This window comes from Leuciscus leuciscus, assembly GCF_965113295.1.
Source record: "Leuciscus leuciscus genome assembly, chromosome: 17".
In the NCBI taxonomy this organism is placed as follows: domain Eukaryota; kingdom Metazoa; phylum Chordata; class Actinopteri; order Cypriniformes; family Leuciscidae; genus Leuciscus; species Leuciscus leuciscus.
The window spans coordinates 12,911,875-12,928,419 of record NC_138741.1 but is presented as its reverse complement, the minus strand read 5'-3'; the positions used below and the strand labels follow the sequence as shown (position 1 = coordinate 12,928,419).

The window sequence follows — 16,545 nt, the reverse complement described above, 5'->3', positions numbered from 1 at the left end:
AAAGTGTTTAAAATGTACAAAAAAATAAACAATAAAATAAAACGGTAAGATCAGCATTTTTCCCCACAGGGCATGTAGGCGAACACAACCAACTGTACTTCATTTAAACAAAAGTGAATTTTTAATAAAACAATTGAAGTTGTATTACACTGTATTAAACACAGCAGAGTGAAAAATAAATACATTTATGAACATTTACTGAATAGCACACCACCATCCTACCCTTTCTACTCAGCACCTGTCATTTAAAGAACGTTTTGAGAACATATATACAAAATATATTGATGCATTGCTGTTGTGATGTTTTGACCCCAAATCAGTCAAATATTATTGAAAGCATTTAAAAGCTAATGTATCATGCTACTGTTTTCTGCCTCACAAGATCACAATCAGGTGGTAGCTGTCCCGACAGGTCAGCAGTCGCCATCTGGGTCTTCACTTTTTGGGTCTCTCCAAGATGTTCAGGAATTTCCCTCTTGTCATTTCTCGGGCTGGAAAAGGGCAATAAAGTCAACAGGTTATTGCACTGTAATATGAAAGACAAAGTCTCCAAATCTTACCAGATGCACATTAAGTACGTTTACATGCCATATTTTAATCAGAGAAAGCTAGATCCTGAGTAATTATTGAAATAAATATAATGTACTACATTAAAGTGTTTCTAATGGACCCATTATTTCATCTTCATTCTCAAAGCTCCATCAACATAATCTACAGCACACTCTCCTTATCGTTTAGAAATGGAGGTGTAACAGCCATGACCCCTCCTGTGGTCAGGCTGACACAGGTACTGATGAGCTGTTGGGTGTGTTTTTCAGGCAGGAAAATGATTGGAGTGAAGGACAGGGTAAGCGACGGTGTTGGGCGGCAGCTAATGAAATAATGTGGTGGAATTGTAATTTAGATGAGCTGCCCTGTGTGGCGTGTTAATGACAGGAGCAAGTATCAGTGGATTCACCTTCAGCTTTCCATCTTGGATTTAGATTTAGAACTTATTTTATTTTCAAATAAATATATATATATATATATATATATATATATATATAAATATATATAAAAAAAAAAATATATATATATATATATATATATATATATATATATATATATATATATATATATATATATATATATATATATATATATATATATATATATATACACTGTATATACAGTATATATATATAAATATAAAAAACATGGAGATGAATAAGGTGATAAAACCTAACAATCGTTTTACACAAAACAAGTTTGGCCTCGGTAAGATTTGTTAGTGTTTTTGAAAGAAGTCTCTTATGCTCACCAAAGCTGCATTTATTTGACCAACAAAAAAAAGGTTTTATTGTTGTTAATACATTTTAAAATGTCATTTATATTCCTGTGATGCAAAGCTGTATTTTCAGCATCATTACTCCAGTCTTCAGTGTAACATTATCCTTCAAAAATCATTCTAAAATGCTTATTTGGTGCTCAAGAAATATTTCTTATTATTATTAATGTTGAAAACACATTTTTTGTGGAAACCATGATACATTTTTTTTTCAGGATTCTTTGATGAATGGAAGTTCAAAGGACAGCATTACATTATTTCATTAATTTAAAATAGAAATCTTTTGTGACACCATAAATGTATTTACTGTCACTTTTAAAGGAGAACTCGGTAACTCTAGCGAACTCTTGTCACTTCTTCGCTGATTTTCCCTTTTGTTGTCGCATGTTTTCCCCACGAGCTCCCCCTACAGCTGTGTGGGGGGGGCGTATATTTCACAACACAGTCGTAAAAAACTCACTTGCGGCGGCCTCCTCCCCCTCTCTACCGCTGCTCATGTGCGTTTGTTTTGATCGGAGCAAGCCAACTGTATCGTGTGGAGCTATGTCTACCGAGGTGGGTAATCTGGTAATACATCATACATGCGTGTGTGTTTATGTCGAATTGCCGTAAAGCAATTTGTGTTTCGCGCTCGTTCTCGTTCTAGTTCTCGCTTATCACGAGACTTCCAATTTCTAACTTGCCGGGACGGTAGTGTTGCAAGTTGCAAGGTTGGTTTTCCGGGGAACGCTGGGGGGTCCGGGGAAAGTCACCAATATCACCAGAACAGGTTGTTTAACCATCCAAATGATTTCTAGACAGTTTTATTAAGTTAAAAAAGTTACCGAGTTCTCCTTTAATGCATTCTTGCTGAATAAAATGATTAATTTCTTCTTCAACCCCCCCCCCCCCCCCCCCCTACTGGCCCAAAATTTACTTACATATACTAATGTACTTAAAGGGTATTTTAGAATATTACTAATTTATTTTAATATTCTTTTTAATTAACTTTATATTCATCACACACACACACTGAATGTAACATGGTGTGTATCATAAACAGTTTACAAGAGTTGAATGAAGCTTAAAGGGATACTTCACCGTTTTTTCATATTAAACTATGTTATTCCCTTAACTAAAACGAGTTGATACATACCTCTCTCGTCTCAGTGCGTGCACTAAATCGCTCTGTCTTGCGGCGAAACTTTGTTAGCACTTAGCTTAGTCCAGTTCATTCAATATGGGCCAAGCAGAGAAGCTATCAAACATCTCCACGTTTTCCCTATTTAAATACAGTTACTCGCGTAGTGTAACTCGACCTAGGACGGTGACACAAAACAAAACATTGTGCTTTTCTAAGCGTGTAAAATGGATAACTATATTGTATGGCGGAATACCATAGCAAGTGCTTGGAAGCACTTCGACTTCGGCGCAGTAATATCTTCACTCGTGAAAAATCCTCTCACCGGCCCCCGCTCCCTCTAGTGAAGATATTACTGCGCCGAAGTCGAAGTGCTTCCAAGCACTTGCTATGGTATTCCGCCATACAATATAGTTATCCATTTTACACGCTTAGAAAAGCACAATGTTTTGTTTTGTGTCACCGTCCTAGGTCGAGTTACACTACGCGAGTAACTGTATTTAAATAGGGAAAACGTGGAGGTGTTTGGTAGCTTCTCTGCTTGGCCCATATTGAATGAACTGGACTAAGCTAAGTGCTAACAAAGTTTCGCCGCAAGACAGCGATTTAGTGCACGCACTGAGACGAGAGAGGTATGTATCAACTCGTCTTAGTTAAGGGAATAACATAGTTTAATATGAAAAAACGGTGAAGTAACCCTTTAACTAACTAGACAAACAGAACAAGCATACTACAATAAAACATCTCACATTAAAAGTGCATTGTACATCAAAAGTTAAAATTCACAGGAATAAAGAGCAGTTTGATTATTTCTATTTTCCTTGGCATAGGTTCAAACAGTAGACATTTGACTCCCATTAGATTCCTGAGAAAGCTACGAGTAAAGCCTTTAAGTCATCTTAATCTTCAGTATATTAATACAACAGATTTCAACATTATAAGTGAAAAACGTAATGATGAGCATTATAAGATATTAGTCATTAACCATCCAAATGCAGTGTCAATGTGACAGATTAGTGCCTCAAGTACTTTCCATAAGTATATGTGTGTCTTAATCCCAGGTTTAATGTCAATGATAGGGCAACGTTTTGTTAAATGGGCCACTGGTTTCTGAAGGGGTCCACAAACAGGGGGAAAGAGCTTCGTCATAGCTGAACTAACAACCCTACTCTAACTCTTACTACCCCTCTCCCAATCTCCCTCACATGTTCTGTCCAAAACAATACAGGAGTCTGTCTGGCCAAGCATTCTCCCATGAGACCCCTTCACCAGAGTGCACCCCTCTGATCCACTCATTAATTAGATTTCCATTTATCCTCAATTCCCGTCAGAGCAGAAGAGAAATGATTTGCATTGAGTGAGTTAGATTAAAAAGGGGAGTGTAGAGGGTTCTGCCAGCAAGCCTTGCTCAAACACACACACAGAGACAAGTATGTGCATTTACACACACGCACACAAAGCTGGTGCTGTCACTGAACGTGGCAGATCAATACTGATTAGCAGGAGTTAGAGATTTGTTTAGTTGATTAGAAAGGTCAATTACTAATTCTGTACTTAGTTAATCAGCAGCTTGTTGCCGGTGACATCCATACTAAATGGCATATTATGGATTCCAGAGGCCATATTATCTTCTTGATGGTATATGTACACTTATCTGAATGAAGCAAATATGCTTCATGATGAGTTAATAGGCAAAATAATGGTAACACAAATAAGCCGATATATGAGCAAAATCAAAGTGATACAAACGGTTATGTAATGTTTGGTTATTTTAAAATAATGTTTTGTTTGTATATAATTAAAATATATTATGATAAATATATACACATCTGCAAATATTAAATTATACATCTTATTATATTAAGACTATTAAATATATAAATATATATATATACACACACATACACGCCTGTAATTTATTCATCATGATATTATGCTAATATCATATTCATAATACATTCATGCATGCACGCACAAACACACACACACACACACACACACACACACACACACACACACACACACACACACACACACACACACACACACACACACACACACACACACACACACACACACACACACACACACACACACGTTATATATTTACAATAGATTATTGCATTTATATATATATAAAATAATATATGCATTGGTCTGCATACGACACATTAAATGAAATATGATCAATTATATGTTACCATTAAACTTTTCTTTCAAAATTAATACAGTTTAACAGGCATGGATGCTCTTTTATCTTGGGAATCTTTTAGAGGCCAATAAAGCACATCTGGAGACAAGACTGCTTGTTTTTAACCCTGAGGAGAAAATGAATTCCTGGACCTTAAACTGAATTTTCTCCAAAACCTGACTGCCCCAATTCACTTTCATTAGAAGTCAAACACACTAATCGTGCCCCTGTTGCGCATCTGAAACTGCCACTTGGCTATTACGGGGAGTAATCTTTATTTAATAGATTTAACATCCATTCTCGCTGCCTAAGCCTCACGGGACGGGGGAGGACAGACACACGCTCGCACACAGACCCACCCTCTCGTCCCGCGTTGGAACACATACACCTGATGCTCATGTTTGTGTTCAAAATTCAATTACCTACTTATTGATACTTCACAGAGATATTTAAGATGCAGACATGGTGAGTGATTTCCCAAGGGAGCCACTGCTTCCTCTTAATGTCCCAGCCGAGAGCTCTCCTCTTCTCACCCCTCCCTCCAGTCGCTTGACACCACGAATCATTACACACACACACACACACACACACACGCACTCACGCACACTGCCAGCCCTGCCACAGCCTATCCCTGTTCAAGAGGTGTCCTTATTAATAGGCAATCAGTCAAAATTCATTCATTAAAAACCCTAAAAGGTTTCACACAGGCGCTATGATTAGCTGGGAAAGAAAATCCAATGAATTCCTAATGTATTTATGGAAATAAGGTGTCATTTCCGATCTGTTGACAGAGGTGGTGGCTAGGACAGAGAAGGGAGGGCGATTTAGATGAATTCCCTCCACTTTCCCTCTTTACTGGTCTAAATTCGAAGCCGCGTTCGGGTGTATCTGTGCAGTCGAAGAGTCTGAATGATGTCATAGCATGTCAGGGTCAAAGTGAAATAATTAATGCACTGCAAAAAATGATTTTCTTACTCAGTATTTTTGACTTGTATTGCAGTGCGAATATTTAAACGTTCTTAAATTCAGAGAAATTTACTTGAGAAGCAAAATTACTTAAAGCATTAGTTCACCCCAAAAATGTAAATGGTCATCAATTACTCACTCTCACGTTATTTTAAATCCCAAGACTGTCGTTCATGTTCTAAACACAAAGATTTCTATCTCTCCATTGACAGTCCATGCAACTATTACTTTGTCGCTTAAAAAATGTCATAGAGAGAGATCATAAAACTAATCCATATGAATTAAATGGTTTAGTCCAAATTTTTGTAGAGACTTGGTTGCTTTATATGATGAACAGATTAAATTTAGGTTATTCACATATAAAACTTGATCAGAGAACATAAACAGAAGCTCAACCGAACCTGCTTGACGTGCAAGAAAAAAAACTTCTATCTTGCAGAAGCTTAAACGTGCTTTGTAACACGTGAGAATGAACCTCATTGGTTCTTGCACGTCAAGCGAACATGCTTGAGCTTCCGTTTATCATAACTGGTGTGTGAACTGATGAGTGTTTATATGTGAATAAACGCCAGAATTCAATCTGTTCATCATATAAAGCAATAATGTCAAAAAATCTGCTCAATTCAAATGGATTAGTTTTACAATCTCGTCAGAATTTTTTAACGCATCAAAGTAGTAGTTGCGTGGACTGTCAATGGAGGGACAGAAATCTCTCAGGCTTTATTGAAATATCTTAATTTGTGTTTCCAAGATGTACGAAAGTCTTACGGGTTTGGAACGACATGAGGGTAAATGGTAACAGAATTTTCACAACTTACCCTTTACTGAAGGTATTAAGTGTTTTCTGAAATAAATGATCGAAATTAAGTGAGTTTATACTTAAAAGAAGAAAAAAATCTGCCAATGGGGTAAGAAAAATAAACGGAATTCAAAGTGAAAAGTTATTTTTCTTCCCCCATATGTTCTTTTTATAAGCATAAAATCATTTTTTTTTTTTTGAAAACAAGACTCTCTTTTCATTTTGCTTCTCAAGCAAATGTATCTTGATTTAAGAATGTTTAGGTATTTTTCAGAAAACAAAACCCCTTTTTTACTTAAACATTTGCAGTGTGAAGTTAAGGATTATATTTTGAATGATACCGCAAACATTCCCTGCTTCATTCTGCAACTATATCAGCCATAAAGATGCAGGAAGCGAGCAGGACTGTGTGAGGGGAGGGGAAGATGAGAGGACAGGAAGACAGAGGAGAGTAAAGTCGAGGAGAGCTTTCCCCCAGCTCAGCCTGTCATCTAGCAGCACTTCATAACTGCTTGCCCCTGCGGTCGGGTGTCTCTGATGGATTGATGGAAGCACATTACTAGGGTAGGGTAGCATCACTGCAATCATATTCAGCGACACACTCCGCTTAATAGAGAAGAGATTGATCTAGGGGAGGAGGCAGTGAACATTGGGGCCATTAGCGCTGGACGGGTCTGACCTTCATACTGGGTGAAAGAACAGATTGAACAGCAGGAGGTTCTTGAATGTTGCAAGCCAGAGTTTTGTTCCTTCCTGAATCTTTAATATTTATCACATGCATCTGGAGCAATATGGAGCTCCACATATGGGTCAACAACATGACAACCAGATTTTGAGCGAGGATCTATTCATTTGTTCAAAAATACATAAAAAATGCAATTCATGCACACAATTCACTTGAATAAACCTCATCTGAGCATATTTTTTATTTCTGTATTAAAATGAAACATTTTTGGAGGTAAGGAGGTCAAAAATGTCAAACTCTTGATATTAATGAAGGAAAAAGCCTCATTTAAAAAAAAACATTTTTTTTTCATTTTTTTTTTTTTCATTTTCTTGTTATTATTTATTGTGGAAAAACATGTTTACAAAATGTCTTTACTGCAAATTAATATTTAAAAAAATTTGGTCCACCAAATCAAAATCAATGTGTTGCAACCAACATGCAGAAAAAACAAAAAGGAAATGATATCATAGAGAGGACACCTGTAGACACATGAGTGCATGTCAAGGTCAATAAGTCTCTAAAATATCAGATAATTTGACCTGTTTATTATAAGGCAGGTTGTGAAATGGCATGCGGTGCGACTCCTCAAAAAACATATATAATTAATAATTAATTAATATTTCATGATATTTTGTTTACACGCACACAGACACACACACACACACACACACACACACACACACACACACACACACACACACACACACACACACACACACACACACACACACACACACACACACACACACACACACACACACACACACACACACACACACACACACACACACACACACACACACACACACACACACACACACACACACACACACACACACACACACACACACACACACACACACACACACACACACACACACACACACATTCTAGTGGCAAAAGATATAACCGGCCTACAGGAAAATTGACATCTCTACCATTTATTAAAATATTCTTAAATTAAGCAAATGTTTAATTTGAGAACGCAATGAAACATGCCAAATTGTACATAATTCTTGGAAAGGCTGTCATACTAAATTTATGAACATGCAAAAACATGAGGACCATCAAAATAGTAATAACTTATGTTTTAGTCAATGTACCGGTATGCTTTTTCCTGTGAGCTTTCCTGTGTAACTGTAGTTTGCTTTTTCTTGCTAAATAATTTGGTCAATATCTTAACCAAGATTAGTGTTTTGTTCTTCCCTCATAAAATATATATATATATATATATATATATATATATATATATATATATAAAATATATAAAATATTATATATATATATATATATATATATATATTATTTTTTATCAAATTTGTAGGATCATTAAAAATAAATATCCCCTCTGGACATCACATTTGACCACTATTGTATGTGTGTAATGGATGGATGGATATTTAAAACACTGTTTAAACACACTAACATGTATTCAAGGTGGTAATATATATATAGCTTTTTACTTGTTACACCACATGAAATTTCTATTCATTTTGAGAAATTTCTTGGTGCACTAAATAAATCCTATGAAACCAACATGAATACAAACAGTAAACATTTTTTTAAACTTGGCACGCGTGTTTAAACTTGATTTTTGAAAAAGAATGTTATTTTTCTTTATTGTAGACACTCTTCTTTGTCATTGAGCCATTATGCTCCTACCGTAGCATCTGTAATAAATCATGATGTGTGTCTGGGGAAACATTAAACAAACTAATTACAAAATTTTCTGAAGAACATGTGAGTGTCACTTGACTGTACAAAACATGGCGCCATGATACTAGAATGGTTGCCAGAGTTTTTAAAAGGTTTTTAGTAGTCCTTAATCGGATCACTTATAAAAGTAATAGCCCACCTCTCCTCAACAAGCTGCACGATCTGAGGTATTATTCATGTTTAATCCTCAGGGTTAGGAAGTTCTGAAAACCCCTTAGTGGGCATTATTAATGCATTTTATGCATTCCTACATTCCTGCTGCTTATTTTGGTTCAAAACACACAAAAACGCAGTTGTAATCTTGTTATACCTACAAAATATTTCCAAATCATTTACCCCCCCCCCCCCCCCCCCCAATTACTCAAGTAAACAAGCGTGTTACATCATCTGTGCAAGCCGCCGCAGTGGAATCAGAGATATCATCAGCATCGCCTGAGGCCTAGCTGTCCCAGAGGAGCACTCTCCATTCAATTACCTTCAATAACAGTACTTATCAGTGTAGTGACTGGTCCTGTGGGAGCGGATGGGCCTGATGACCATGCTCAGCAGCCCCCCGACAGCAGCATTCATCACGGCCTGGAGCAGATGGGTACTGGTGGGGGGCTGGAGGGGTAGGCACGCGTCAGGCCCTCCCACAATGACCCTGATCGGCGTCACTCAGCTAGGAGAGGGGGGGTAAACGTCCCCAAGGAGACTGGTGTGGCACATGTCACGCTCACACACACAAATAAATACACATGCATATGATATCCTTATCAGCCTTTGGTCGCACCCCCATAAGGTTTACTCATGTAGCAGTTACAGATGAGAAAATGTGCTGATCCACTCAACACCAAGCTATTAAAATACTTAGTATACACTTATTTATACGTTTTAAGCTTAACATAAGTCCATGATTAATCAAAGCTTAATATATGCTGCCGTTATTCATATTTTTCCACCCAAAACATATACGGCCGGCTAATGCATCTCGGCATCTGCATGTGCCTGAGCTGAAAAAATAAATAAATATATAAAACAAATGTGTGGCTGATAACCTTGCCTTTGGGGTGAGTTTTCACTGCCTGATTGCATTATCCCCATTAACTAGATCACGACTTTAATGGCCGTCAAGCCAAAGGTGCTGTAAATCTTCCTCCTCCTCCACACCCTCCCGTCTCCTAACACTACCTCTCGTCAGCTCGTTTAAAGGCGCTGAAGAGAGAAAGAAACATGATGAAAAAGTAGCTCAGATTTACAAGGCTTCCCCTGACAGCTAGGAGAAGGAAGAAAATTAAACCACACCGCATTAAAGGGCGCTGCGTTAAATGCTGCTCTGAGCCGAATGATAATCATAATTTCATATCTGTCTGCTCAGAGTAGGAGGCATTACATACGAGTACGCTTATTTACAATATCTTTATGGTTTTGAAATACAGAATATTGAAATGATGCGGAACAATATAATGAATTGATATAAGCACAGAGCGGATTACAGCTTCGTTCCCTTACATTCATGTTGTTACACATATAGAAGGGTCCAAACGCCTAAGCACATATTGTGAATCTGAATTTTTTGAAGATTTTGAAAATTGTAATACAAGGAAACATTATAATGTACACTACTGTTCAAACGTTTAGGGATTTTTTTGAAAGAAGGCTCTTATGATCACTAAAGCTGCATTTGTTTGATGATAAATACAGTAAAACAGTAATAGTGTGAGACTATTTTCAACAGTCATTACTCCAGTCTTTAATGTCACATGATCCTTCAAGAAATCATTCTAATATGCTGATTTGCAGCTCAACAAACATTTCAGCAATGTTGAAAACAGTTGTGCTGCTTAATATTTTTGTGGAAACTGTAATACATTTCAGGATTCTTTGATGAATAAACAGTTCTATTTGAAACGGAAATTGTAAAAGTCTTTACTGTCACTTTAGATCAATGCAATGCATCCTTGCTGACTGAAAGTATTCATTTCTTGAACTTCTTCAACTTTTGAATGGGTAAAATGAATATGAAATATTTCAGATTGAATGCCTTTGTACCGACGGTCAGATTTTCTTTCTTCCACTGAATAACAAGATGCCCTTTGAAACATAATTTAATGTTCCAAAAACTTGTGGAGTTCATGCAACTGACTATTATTTCGCTCAATAGCATAGAGCTGTGACAAATTATGTTTGGCATAATCTTGGTTGAACGAGCCTACTTTAATCATGCGTCTTGATGGAGATTTTAAAAATCAACAGTGAACTCACAAGGAGACCTCTCATCACTTCACCAGTATATTTTCCACATTACAGCACCAAGTTTGACCAGAGACTTAAGCAACCAGTGTGGGTATAGCCAAAGATATATAAGAAACAAATGTGTAAACAAACTCACACTAAATCACAGTTTTGTCATGCACAGGTTATATATTAGATGGAGAGGACCCCTGCTTCCAGAATTGGAAATTAATTTTCTTACTCCTGTTAAAAAGAATAAATGTCTTGAAGTGTGTTGCATTCCTACAGAAGTCACCATGAAAAAATCAGAGGACAAAATGACTGGAGGGTGGAGACATCTAGGTTGACTTATTACACTGCAAAGTGCAAAGTCAAACATATTAAATGGAGGCAGAAAAGACTCCGGTTATGCCTTTCTACTTGCCATCGTTACATAGCAAAGGTGGGATGGAAGCTAAATCCAAAAGTGGGATATTAACCCCAGAAATCTGCATTTAGACAGCATTAATGCACTTTCACAAAAAAAATAAAAAAATGCTATGGGATATTCTAAATATTAAATGATAAAACATGAAATTATGCATTAAAAATATCCACAATATAATATAACTTATGCTTGGTCTAATAAATATTCAGTGAAAAAACAAGCAAAAAAAACAAAACAGAGGAAAGTATTAATATATAACATTATGTTATTATTTTATGCACAATTTACAACCGAAGACATTATAAGATAAGTAATATGGAGATCCCCTTAACTCAAATGTAATAGAATAATTAATAAATTAGTACTTTTTTAAAATTGAATTTATGTAGACTCAGATTAAATAAATTTGTTCAAAATGGACCCTTTTCATGTTTCTGGGGCTCTCAGAAGCGGAAGTTGTCAGTTAAGTTAGAGATTGATTATAGCAGTTAGCAGTTGTCAAATTTGCCATCTCTCCCTCAGTTGTTGTATTAGAAACACCCTCGCAGCAGCGATAATTTGTTTTTTTTTGTCATTTACTGACAAGGTAATATAACACAATGTATAGCGTTATAAAAATGTAAAAATGAAAATATGAAAAACTTTACTAGATATGTGAAAAAGATTCATCATAGTCTGTGAAAAGGGTCCATAAAAGGGTAAAGTTTAAACTTTTGACTTTGAGATTTTACCTGAATTCACCCTACGTTTCTCACTGAAAGGAAATCTTGTTGAACATGCCGCACAAAAGGTCATAATTGTCAGATGGAATGTAATATATTTGAAACAAGTGTTTACAAATGGTTTGTAGTAGTCACTTTCAAATTGTGCAAGATCTGGTACATCTGATGCCCATTTTCATTTGGTAAATCATGAAAACACTTATCTTTCCTGTAATCCTGCCAGTATGGATTAAGACTACATCTAGCAATTCTGTGATATAACATTTCAGAGCCACTGGGAAACAAGCCAGTTCTGTTTAAATATAGAGAGAGGAATCATTTGAGACTTATCAAATAAAATAAACAAATGATGGTTTGAGTAATGATGGAAGTCATTTTTCAGGTAGATTTCAAATAGATTTACATTCTAGATTATTTATAATAGTTTATGTGTTTTAAAGAACCTGTATCATAAATCTAACAGCAGGGGGAAACTGTTTTTCTATTGACTACACTCCTGGGCAAAAGAAAAATGGGCCAAGCCAAAAATGGCAAATTATTTAATGGTCTTAACCATTTTAATCACAAATCAGTGGTCAGGAAATAAGTATTACACAAAAACTGTAGATTAAGTAGCTTAGCACAGAATAGCTTTCCCTTTATTTTCTTTAAAAGTTTAAAGGGGTCCTTGATTTGTGATTTCACTTTTTTAACTTTAGTTAGTGTATAATGTTGCTGTTTCACTATAAACAACATCTGCAAAGATACGACGCTCAAAGTTCAATGCAAAGGGATCTATTTTATTTTACAGAAATCGCTGTTAAGGACTACAACAAATGGCTGGTAGGGACTACAACGAGCTTCTTCCTGGGTTGGTGACATCATGAACCCTAAAATGTACATAAACCCTGCCCCCGGGAACAAGCAACAAAGCGTGTGAGGCCGCGTTGGACTGTTTTAGAGAAGAGGAAGAGTTGTTGTTGCTGTTTCTTAAACCCCGGAAAAAGTTTGTCCTAAGGCTGACGAACTTAGAGAGGTTAACTGAAAGACGTAGCCATTCCCATTTTGTCAGGACAATCTGTTGTTTATGGATCACAACTTGTAAGTGTGTCTTATTATTTGTAGTTGTGTTTTCTATAAACAGTTCCAATTTTAAGTTTTATGTAGTTGCTTTGATAGCTATTATGTAAAGCTTTGCCTCCAGTAGCTAGTTAACTAACATTACAGTATTGATCTAGTGTTTACTTTAGCTTTTGTAAGCTCTTGCTTTTGTTAAATCGCCCCTTAGGAAAATTATCCATGATTTTGTGATTGATTACTGTTTGTTTTAGCACAGTTTTCCGACAAATATGATTAAATGGTGGATAACATCGTATCTATAAGAAAAAAAAAAAGAAAAAAAAACATTCCACTCTGTGAAATCCGTGCTTGCAAACTCCGTGCTTGAAATCCGTTCAGCACAATCCTCTTGTTTGTTAAAATTGTTAGGCTCTGAATCGGGCTCGAAATAATTTGAAATCGATGCCATCGTTAATATTTACATCCGAGTAGAGCTCGCGGTTATGAAGGGGCGTTACATTTCCCGAACACGCGCTAACTGCTGCCAATCACAACACACTGGGACAGCTAACCAATCACAGCACATTTCATATTACAGAAGGAGGGGCTCCATCGAAAACAACGCGTTCTAGACTGGGGAGACAGGAGATGTAATAATGTAAAATATGTGAAAAATAATATGTGTTTTGAACAATCAAGCATGAAAACATATTCTAGTACACCCCAAAAACAAAATCAAGACTTTGTTAAAAGGGCATAACCCCTTTAAGCCGTGTGGGTAAAATTGCAAGACAGCTTTTTGCAGGAAAAAGAGTGTGTTGTTCCACTCAATGTTGATGGCTTCAAACAGTTCATGAGTAGTTGAAAAATGTCTCCCAGTTAGTTTGAGTTTAATATGAGACCAAATATTCACTTTAGGGTTCAAATCTGGAATCTGTCCGGGCTAAAACATTAGCCTGATGGACTTGTTCTCAAGCCACTTCTTGGTTGTCTTTGCAATTTGGGCAGGAGCATTGTCTTCTTGAAAAATAACATCTGATCATTCCTCTTTAGATAACTTTTCAATTGTGGGAAGAAAGGCATTTTGCAACATTCTCCTGTACTCCAAAGCATTAAATGACTTTTCACAGTGAAGTATCTCAGCAATTCCAACAGCTAAAACGTCTCCCCACACAATGACAGTTCTTCCTCCATGCTCTACTGTGGTAGAGATGCATTTATATTTCTTACCAGATTTTCAAAGACACCGCTCTGGAGCATCACCACACAACTCATGTTTCATTGTGATTCATCACTCCACACAACTCTGCTGAACCACTCGGAATCAAACTTCCCATGTTCTGCCAAAAACTTAATTCTGTCTTTGATGTTTTTCTGAGGCAGCAATGGATTTTTAAGTAGTGAATTTGATTGTATTTTGATCATTTCCTGACCAATAATTTGTGTTTAAAGTGTAGATGTGTAAAATGTCTTAATATGTGACAGATGCTTTTGCATTTGTGAATGATTTTTCCCCTCTTTGGTAATAACGCCATCTAGTGGAGGCTTCACAAAGTCACAAATTGTGCACTGATTGTTTGAAACTACGGCCAGGATTAGACTTTAGTTCAACAAGGGCATTTAAGTAGCTTTTATAAACGTGCCTTTACATTTTTTTTTTTTTACTGGTGTGCATCTTGAGACAAAACAACGGCAGTGAAAAATTTTAAGATATATCAGTACAAGTTTCTTTCCGTTAAAACAGCTCAAACACACATTTTAGTCTGGAACTAGGCTTAAGCCTTGTCTGTGAAACCAGAGGTAAGATTACTTACACTCCTCCAAGCCCAACTGATAAGCCAGATTCTGCAGTCCCTTCACCTTCTCCATCAGATTTGCTGTGGTCAAACTTCCTAATTCTAAAACAAAACAAGAAGACCAATCACATCTAGTCTGTACTGACCTATGCCAATGCCAGAACAAATAAGTTAATAAAAATTAATAAAGTTTTTTAAATTCACATTGCTATTTATCTAACTATTATTAAGCTCTTTAACTGAAGCAAGCATCGGTCACATGGGACCATAACAATAAAATGCTAACTGAAGCATCAAGAGGCTCAATGTTCATTTGTTTTAATTAATGGAAAAGGCAGCAGACCTTTCAACATTTCAATATCTTCTGACTCCAGTTCAGCCATCCATTTGGGCGGAGAATTTGTGATAGGCTGGAATAACAAACAAAAGTCTTAAATTCATCTCTCATGTTTGAAAATACTTTATTATAATTAGATTTTTTTTACTCACATTTTTGAAGGATGCAGCAAATTCTGAGACACCCGGTACTGTTAAAATATCAAAGGAGTACATGGGACTTTCAAACAACATTCAGATACATAAAAAAAAAGCTACTGTAATAATCTAATGCACTTAGTGTATTTCAACCAATGTAACTTCATATGTGAAAACATCTGTGAATGTGGCATATAAAGTACTATTCAATAACATTAGACAATCAAACTTACACTGCTCTGGCCACAGGTCAGGTGAAGCCCGGTCAAGTTTTTCAAAACTCAGCAGAGAGGACTCAAAGTCCTCACCTATAAAAACAATCATACTCTTTATTACAACACTTGTTCAAAAAAACAAAAAAAACCAATAACCAGAGAGATAGAACAGAATCAATAATAGAACAGATGTTATTACATTAATAATACAAGTGAGTTTAAATGCTGCGACTTTGGGAACAGAAATCATCACGTGTTATTCAGGATATAATATTTAGTATACAAGTAATGTTATGACTGGTCACATTGGAGGGGGAGTTTAAGTTATGATTACTCAGCAGTGCATTATTATGATCAAGCTGAACTAGCTGCATTGAATAGCAATGCTTGACAAAAATATACAAAAACACATATTTAAAAAATAGATGCAAAATACAGAAAAAAGTTTTCTTCGCGTAATCGCTGCACCATTATATTCGTAATTATTTAATACAGTAACTGATGTCGTTTACACGTAGCTTGCTAATGACTGAGTCTAAACAATTTTATCACGCTATTCCGAGGTAAAAGCTTATCTTGAAACTCAATTTGTTTATTCTTTAAGAGGATATGCTGAACAGCATAACGGTTTATAAGGTTTAACTGGTCCGTTGCACCGCTACATTAACAACTAATGCTACCAGGGAAAAGAAGAATTAAAATTTACCTCCATTCGGAGACGCCATCTTGACAACAACACATGTGATTTGAGGCAACCAATGATTGAAGGGAATGGATATCTGTAGCCCCGCCCTCTCGTGTTGTGCTCTGTCG

The 16,545-nt window shown here is 36.2% G+C and overlaps 1 protein-coding gene across 1 annotated transcript; it reads right to left on the bottom strand.

Moving 5' to 3' along the window:
* Positions 1-98: 98 nt before the first annotated feature.
* lin52 (lin-52 DREAM MuvB core complex component) lies at positions 99-16,520 on the bottom strand. Its single transcript, XM_082142646.1, has 6 exons — positions 16,439-16,520; positions 15,751-15,825; positions 15,533-15,570; positions 15,387-15,453; positions 15,062-15,145; positions 99-491 (listed from the first exon to the last, which is right to left on the bottom strand). The coding sequence occupies exons 1-6, from the start codon at positions 16,455-16,457 to the stop codon at positions 436-438; spliced, it is 339 nt and encodes a 112-aa protein (XP_081998772.1). The 5' UTR covers positions 16,458-16,520; the 3' UTR covers positions 99-435.
* Positions 16,521-16,545: the final 25 nt, after the last annotated feature.

Bases quoted from the DNA above. Each gene is read 5' to 3' on its own strand.
- lin52 (XM_082142646.1), bottom strand. The intron at 15,571-15,750 runs GTAAGTTTGATT...ATATTTTAACAG, and splicing joins TGACCTGTGGCCAGAGCAGT to TACCGGGTGTCTCAGAATTT. The intron at 15,454-15,532 runs GTGAGTAAAAAA...TTGTTATTCCAG, and splicing joins TTGCTGCATCCTTCAAAAAT to CCTATCACAAATTCTCCGCC.